General features: G+C 39.7%; 1 protein-coding gene across 1 annotated transcript in view; it reads right to left on the bottom strand.

The window, feature by feature from the left end:
- NDFIP2 (Nedd4 family interacting protein 2) overlaps positions 1-8,540 on the bottom strand; it is a 157,791-nt gene that overhangs the window by 132,481 nt on the left and 16,770 nt on the right. Inside the window, exon 2 of the mRNA XM_024123174.3 lies at positions 4,619-4,731. Coding sequence (XP_023978942.1) covers positions 4,619-4,731 — 113 coding nt within the window. The remainder of the gene's footprint in view (positions 1-4,618; positions 4,732-8,540) is intronic.

The raw sequence follows: 8,540 nt of genomic DNA, 5'->3' as shown, positions 1-8,540 counted from the left end.
CGCAACGGGAGAGGCCGCAGCAGAGGGAGGCCCGCATACCACAAAAAAAAAAAAAAAAAAAAAAAAAAAAAAGTGTCATATTTCAAAGAATAAAACCCAAAAGGTTGGGGAGGTAGCCAAAAGGGGATAGTGCTAATACCAACCTGGCTCCTTTGCTGGGAACTCTTGTTATCTTGTTCTGGATTTATCTAGTGCCATATTTAGAAAAGATTAAATCAAAACTGTGAAATTTAAAAAAATACAATTGATAAGCCTCTATCCATATTGGTCAAGAAAAATAGAGAAAAAAAATGTGTCATATTTTACCTATCATGTTCTATATTTGCAACTGGAAGGTTTTCATTTTAGTTCAGTCCACCTTACCAGAACCATAAATCTTAGTAAGAAAAAAAATTTTTTTAAGTAAAGGCTATTGGAAAAATAAATGGACAGAATTAATTTTAATTGCCTGCCATTTCTAAGTAAAATAAATGATAATGATATCTTTTTTTGTTTGGGAATATATTTATTATTTTAACAAGAAATAGGATATTCTTTTTAGTAATACATTTATATTATTTAAATAATAACTACATAATTTTTCAGAATCCAGCAGCTTTTAAAAGAGAAAATAAGGTTTAGTTAAAAAACAAAAGAAAAATGTTTGAGCTCCCTCTGCTGGCTCTGTAGTAGCATATCAGAGTAAATTTTGGTTTTATTTAGAAACAAACTTGCACATGATTAATGCCATTAATTCATTCGCCAATATTTAAGAGAGTAATTCTAAACTGTGTTTTCCAAAATTTTATAAATGTTAAGTTCTGCTAATATGTCACTAATATTGCCAAGTAAGATGAGCATTTCAATACAAATCTTAAAACGTTATTCAGTATGTGCCTTTAATACCTCCTTAAATATGGTACCACATAATTGGGTTGTACAGGAATGAATTCTACATACACCACAATACGTAGAGGAGAATTTTAGTTTTTAAATTTATTATGGCTTTCAAGCTACAGTAATCATAAAACCTACCTGTTGGGTTAGTATATTAACATTTAATTGATTTAAAATACCATATGCATATTTTGAAGTTAGAAGGAATATAAAATATTTGCATAGTTAAACAATGATTAACATGACAATTTAGAGTAACTGTAAATATTGTTTTGTTCTTTGTCATGATAGAATAATCTGTGATTACAATGTGCCATGCAAAACTAATAGCTACTTCTCTTCCTTCTTTTTTTTTTTTTTTTTTTTTGCGGTACGCGGGCCTCTCACTGTTGTGGCCTCTCCCGTCGCGGAACACAGGCTCCGGACGCGCAGGCTCAGCGACCATGGCTCACGGGCCCAGCCGCTCCGCGGCATGTGGGATCTACCCGGACCGGGGCACGAACCCGCGTCCCCTGCATTGGCAGGCAGACTCTCAACCACTGCGCCACCAGGGAAGCCCTCTCTTCTCTTTTTATTTCTATATTCCAGATCATTGATTAGTGTCTCAGTGGTGACCAACTTATCCTTCTATTTATCTACTAAATTATTTATTTTCTGTTTTACTTAAATTTCTTTAATGATGCCTTAAAAAAGCAATTCAGGTTTTCATCTTTCTGTTTTATCAGTTGTATTTTCCAGTTGTTTGTTCTACTGACATTCTTCTTTCAAACTACTCATGCTTCTTACATAAGATGCTGTTTTTGTTGGTTGGTTCATGGGTTCAATTCTGATTGTTGAAATACTGGGAATTCCCCACGTGGTGGAAGATAAAGGTGTTTCTAGTCAATGGTGTGCTGGAGTCAGCTGTTAGCTTATGAAAAGTGATTGTTAATTTTTCAAGAATTTTGCAAGCTAGTTGTTAAAAACAGCTTCTATTAAAAATGAAATTATCTAAACTTAAAATAACATTAATTCTATTAAAAAGGCAAAAAAGTACTCAAAATTCATTTCCTAATTATTCTACTTTATTTTATTATTATTTATGCTACTCAGGTTATTTACATCTATTGTATCTGGATAATGAAAATACTGTATAATGGTGTGTTACTGCAAATTTCTTTCCAACTCTGCATTCAGTGACATCATGTCAGTAACCTGAAATTGGCTATGGTGGGAGCATTTGGAAATGGCAAGTGCTACAGATCTGGGCTCGATTTATTGTTTTGTTGATTGTCTAGATGTAAGAAAGTGATGCAGAAAATGTTACACATATAAGCACTTGGCAAAAATCAACTAAAATATTTTGTGAAAACCAATTTGTTGTATGGAATTTATAATAAAGAGTATTGTATATTTCATTATTTGTAAATTGTGTGCTATACATCTTTTATATCAGTACAACTTATATACATACATATGTATCTATACATTTTGTTTTCTAGAAAGGCAGTTGATAAACATTAACCAACATATCATTAAAGCCTCTATCCCCAAAGGTAGTATAGGCAGGCAAACAGCCAATTCTCTGATGAGGCTGCTGAAGGAATCGCTGATGTGGTATTCACCCAGCCTCAAGGGTAGCGCCATGGCTTTAAAATACGTCCACAAATTCTTTCATACATCTCATTTCTAAAGGTGAGTACTAATTCCTTCCCCCTTGAATGTGGGCTGTATTTGACTCTAATGAGTAAAATGTGGTGAAAGTGAAAGTATTAGACTTCCAAAGCTAATTCATAAAAGATATTGTGGTTTCCTACTTGCTCTCTCTGGGATTGCTTGCTTTGGGGGATGCCAGCTGCAATGTCATGAGGCACAAACATCCTCATGAAGAGGCCCACATGGTATGGAACTAAGGACTCCTGCCAACAGCTATTTTGGAAGATCCTCTAGCCCCAGGCAAAGCTTCAAAGACTGTGGCCCCAGCAGACATCTTTACTGCAACTTCACGAGAGACCCTGATCCAGAACCTCTCAGCTAAGCAGCTCTCATAGATCATTATTGTTTCTTCAATTCCCAGTAAGTCTTTCACAATGATAATTTCCACTGGTTTTGTTGGGCTATACGGGTGCTTGTGTGTTTTACTTGTGATTTGAATTTGCCTTTTGGACATACAGTTCCCAAATTAATATCCATCTTCTGGAAAATTACATGCAAATAAGGTAATTATTGAAGAAAAAGAATCAGAATTTGATTCCTGTTAAAGTGTTATCTGTGATTACATGCCCTGTCCTCCAATTTACGCTGGTAGTAAATCCCTCTTCCCCGGTGAAGAGATACACATAGACTCAAGCTCAATCGATTAGCTTCTCTATCCTGATCATTTGTATCTTGAACAGAGAAGCCCAGGGTAGGTGGTCGCTATTGTGTCATTGGAATGCAGGAGCACTCTATAGAAAAAGTCCATGAAGGAACAAATATTGGCTGCTCTGATGCTTAGAGGTGTGCTGGTTCCTGTTGCCTAGGAGGCTTGCTGTTCGGCACTCTTTGATGACATAAGTTACCTTAATTTCATTCAAAACATGAATCTCCTTTTATAAAAGTAAATCAGCTATGAATATTGGCTGAATGAATGATAGAAGGAAAGTTAGAGCTGTGTCATAAGAAAAATACATGTTGATAGAGAAAACAAGCCTCAGCATGTGTTTGTTGGGCTTTGTGTCAGTTAGTATTCACTACATAACTAACCACCTCAAATTAATGGCTTAAAAGCATTTATTATTTTTCATCATTCTGTGAGTTGCTGGGACATTATAGTTTGGGCTGGCTAGGCAGAAGCTGAGTGGTTCAGGATGGTCTTTCTCACACGTCTGGTGGTTCGCAGGCTGGATCTAGTTGGGACTTCTTCACATGGTGGTCTGGGGTTCTCAGTGTTCAAAAGGATGTGCAAGTACTTTTCAAGTTGTTGACTTGTATCACATTTATCTCAGCATATTTGCTTTAATCTCATTTAGTCAAAGCAAATCACATGGCCAAGTCCAAAATTGCTGTGGGAGGAAACTGTGAAAGTGGATATGGAAAGTGTGAACAAATTGCGGGGCCATTACTGTAGTAATTTACCATGGGCTTGAAAATATGAGTAGAGATAGCCTTTAAACTCCTTTGACTTTCTAGCTCCTTAAAATACAAGACAAACCCAAAAAACCTTTCTTAATTCTTTTTTAAACCAGTTCATTTTATTTTTTCCCCTTTCTCTGGGAGAATGACAAATATCAAAGAAAGGCCATTAAAAAAACAAACAAAAAATCTTGTGACTAATGTTTCACTTTCTGGTACCCTGAGAGATAGACAAGTGTCAATTATCATCATGAGCACAATACCATCACAATTACTATACAGAACCGCCCGCCCCCCCCACCCCCGCCAATGATAAATGACAATTTAAAAAAATGTATTATCTTATTATTCCCATTTTAGAAATGAAAAAATTAACGTGCAGAAAGTTTAAATGACTTGTCCAAGATAAATCAAGGCATCAGGATTCAGACCCTGCTGGCCTAACTACAGCTTAGGCTCTCATTGGCCACATGCCTACCATTGCCCCTGGTAGGGACAACCACAGGGCCAAAGGAACAAGTCAATCTTAGGTTAAGTTAACCAGTTAATACAATTAATCCACGCACATATTCTACAGAAAAAAATAACAATAAATAATTTCCTTCATCTCCAAAATGTACAGTTAGGGCTCACTAGCTGCTGCCATTACCTTTTCGCTGACGCTGTGAGGAAGTGGAACGCCATACCCAAAATTAACAAAGATCATCACTTGTCCAGAGACAACGAAGATTTCTCTGTGCCCACAGCTCCTAATGAGGCTACCTGTCATTAGTCAAATAAGAAAATCACTAGGTTGGTAACAGAAAGGTCAACACTAACACATCTGCTAATTGTCTAATGAGCCCATGCCCCAGAAAAACTGAGGGAAGCTCCATTGCCCAAGGGGGATCAGAATTTTATGCCTTAGTTTTTTGGACTATTTCTTGCTGTCCAAGGAGTAACACTGGGTTACTATTTGACCGGACACTATTTAATCGATAGCAGTAAATCCCAATGATGTATGCAAAGAGGGGTGGGTCTGATACAGAATGCGCATGGATTAAGGTCGCCTCCTCTTGGTCTCACCACTGCTCTTCCCTCTCCTGACTACTAGCTCTCCATGGCATTTGACTGCCTGCTGTGTTTGGAATATTCTGCACTTTCACAAGCTAAAAGAACACAGACTTCTTGGGGCTGTATGGCAGAACTGGCTCTGGAATCGGACAAACCAGGTTGAAATCTTGGCTCTACCAGCTCCCACTGTGTGACCTGCCCAAACTCCTGAGTCCTCTGAGCCTCAGTTCTCTCATCTATACAGTTGGGTCATGAACGATACCTACCTTGTGGGATTGACGTAAAGAGTAAATGCATGTCAGCTCCCAGAACTCCATAAATAAAAGCTACTATTCAAGAATCTGGATTGACTGAAAGCGGTGACATAAGAATATCTCTTAAGTAGCACTTTTCCCCTAAAGGTCTCTTTGCTTAACCCACTTCTGGACCTTCTCTTTTGTAACTGCCTCCAGCATGAGTACCTTTGGTAATGACATATCTCTTTCCTTTGGGGATGCATTATGACCAGAACTGTTTTTCAGAGCCAACAGTGGTACTGAGAAGAGGAGCATCCTCTTTGTCAAATATGAGGGGTGACTGTGAAGTCTAAATCTGGTCCCAATAGACAAGTCTATCAGCTGTCACCACTCCCCATCCTATGCATTCAGAGTTCCTCAAACCTCACCATTCCCCAAGTGAGCAAGAGACTTTCCTGCTCCCAGGGCTTCTCACAGGGCTCCTCCTCCGAATAGAATGGCACAGCCTTGTCTCTCTGACCCATTCAGAAATATCCTACTTATCCACCACACCAGCCCACTCAACCCTTCTGTAAAGCTTCTTCTCTGCCAGGGAGGCACAATGGCACAGCGGTTAAGAACAAAGATATTAGAGCCCAATAACAGGGCTCAAGAGAAGCATCAGAAAAGGTGGTGATGTGCATGGACCACGAAGCCAGGCTGCCTGGGTCTTAATCCTGCCTCTACAATGTGGTCATGAGCTCTGTGATCTTAGATGAGTTACTTTATGTCCCCTGTCTCAGTTTCCTCAATACTTAAATAAGATAAAGAATGGTGGTTACTTCAGAAGTCTATTTTGGGGCTTTTCTGGTGGCGCATTGGTTGAGAGTCCGCCTGCCGATGCAGGGGACACGGGTTCGTGCCCCGTTCCGGGAAGATCCCACGTGCCGTGGAGCGGCTGGGCCCGTGAGCCATGGCCGCTGAGCCTGCGCGTCCGGAGTCTGTGCTCCGCAACGGGAGAGGCCACAACAGTGAGAGGCCCGCGTACCGCAGAAAAAAAAAAAAACAAGTCTATTTTGGAGATGAGATAAAGCACCTAGAATAGTACCCACCAAATGCTTGTCTAATAAAGTCTTCAATCTATCACTTCGTAGCTGGGTGACCTTCAACGGTTTATTTAACCTTTCTGTATCTCAATTTCTTGACTTGAAAATGAGGATAAGAAAAATAGCACCAATTTCATAGGATTATTGAGGATTAAATAAAATAATATATGTAACTCGCCTAGTACATAATTGTATATAGAGCTTTGCATATGGCAGGATTTAAACAAAATGGTAGTTTTAAAAAAAAGTTATTTTTCCTGAACTCTGTAACGCCTTACTCATATATCTATTACAGCACATAGCAGATTATATTGTAATAGCCTAGACTGGGAACTCCTTGAGGACAGGAAGTTTGTCATTAATCTTCTGGTAAAGGGAAAACCAGTTCAGCTGGCAACTAGGATGTGAGGGGGGAACTGAAAATTGAAACAGAAACCACAACTTGCAAAACTATATAATGAGTCACAAAATAGAAAAACTGTACAAAACCATGGTATGCAAGACAAACTAAGTTCAGACCCTTAACAACACATCATGGTGCTCTAAATAAGACAACAGACAAACTAACCTAACAATAACTCCACACAAAGGCATGTCTTCTAAAGATAAGACTGCTGATTGTTCCAACAACTTCGTAGTTTACGAATTCTGACCTATCTCTGCCAAGGCCATCCAATGACTAACTACAGTCCTGCAAATTGTAGATAATCTTCCTTAACTGCCACCTGTTAAAATGTTGAACTCTCCATTATGTGTGCACCTCCTTGCTGCAGCAAGCTAATAAACCTTTGTTTGAAAAAAACAAAAATACTACCTATTGTATGTTGCACACTGGGAATAAAACCGTGAATGGAAAAAAGCTTTTGCCTTCAAGGAACCTAATCTTTTAATGTGGTAATAGACAAATATTAACAATACAGTGTGATATAATTATAAGCAAGGTAAGCACTGTGAACACTTGGCCTAGTCAGGGAAGTCTTTCCGGAGGAAGTGATTTTTAGGATAAATCCTGACGGGTGATTAGGAGTTAGGTAAAGAATAGGGTTGGGCATGGTAAACATTCTAAACAGCAAGGGCTCCTTGTGTGAAGAACAGAATAAAGGACAGCATGCTTAGAATAGAATAAAGGACAGTTAGGAATAGATTAAGGACTTTATAGGCCCCATGCCTTAAAAATATTGCTATGTTCTTCCATTTGAAATTCAAAATAAAAATTAATGCTAATTATAAAACACATGCAGGGAAAAAGGCACACAAGGCCCAGGGCGCCACCTCCAGGCACTTGGAGGAAGGAGGGTCGGTGCAGAGCTGGAAGAGCATGCAGCCAGGCGGGGGATCGCAGCTCCTACAAAGGCGCAGAGAATGTCAGTAAGAGGATACTTTGTGGCTGAGACCGCTGGTAAGAGGCTTCTGGCACTTATAATATCAGAGCCATGTGGCCGACAGGGTCTTGGTGCTCTGGTCAGGTGTCAGGCCTGTGCCTCTGAGGTGGGAGAGCTGACTTCAGGACATTGGTCCACCAGAGACCTCCTGGCTCCGCATAATATCAAATGGCGAAAGCTCTCCCAGAGATCTCCATCTCAACGCTAAGACCCAGCTCCACTCGACGACCAGCAAGCTACAGTGCTGGACGCCCTATGCCAAACAACTAGCAAGACAGGAACTCAACCCCAATCATTAGCAGAGAGGCGGCCTAAAATCATACTAAGTTTACAGACACCTCAAAACACACCACCGGACGCAGCCCTGCCCACTAGAAAGACAAGATCCAGCCTCATCCACCAGAACACAGGCACCAGTCCCCTCCACCAGGAAGGCTACCCAACCCACTGAACCAACCTTAGCCACTGGGGGCAGACACCAAAATCAACGGGAACTATGAACCTGCAGCCGGCGAAAAGGAGACCCCTAACTGAGTAAGTTAAGCAAAATGGGCAGACAGAGAAATATGCAACAGATGAAGGAGCAAGGTAAAAACCCACCAGACCAAACAGATGAAGAGGAAATAAGCAGTCTACCTGAAAAAGAATTCAGAGTAATGATAGTAAAGATGATCCAAAATCTTGGAAACAGAATGGAGAAAATACAAGAAACGTTTAACAAGGACCTAGAAGAACTAAAGAGCAAACAAACAATGATGAACAACACAATAAATGAAATTAAAAATTCTCTAGAAGGAATCAAAAGCAGAATAACT

The sequence above is a fragment of the Physeter macrocephalus genome, chromosome 13, assembly GCF_002837175.3.
Source record: "Physeter macrocephalus isolate SW-GA chromosome 13, ASM283717v5, whole genome shotgun sequence".
NCBI lineage: Eukaryota > Metazoa > Chordata > Mammalia > Artiodactyla > Physeteridae > Physeter > Physeter macrocephalus.
The sequence above is the reverse complement of the archived record's forward strand: the minus strand, read 5'-3'. Positions and strand labels throughout refer to the sequence as shown.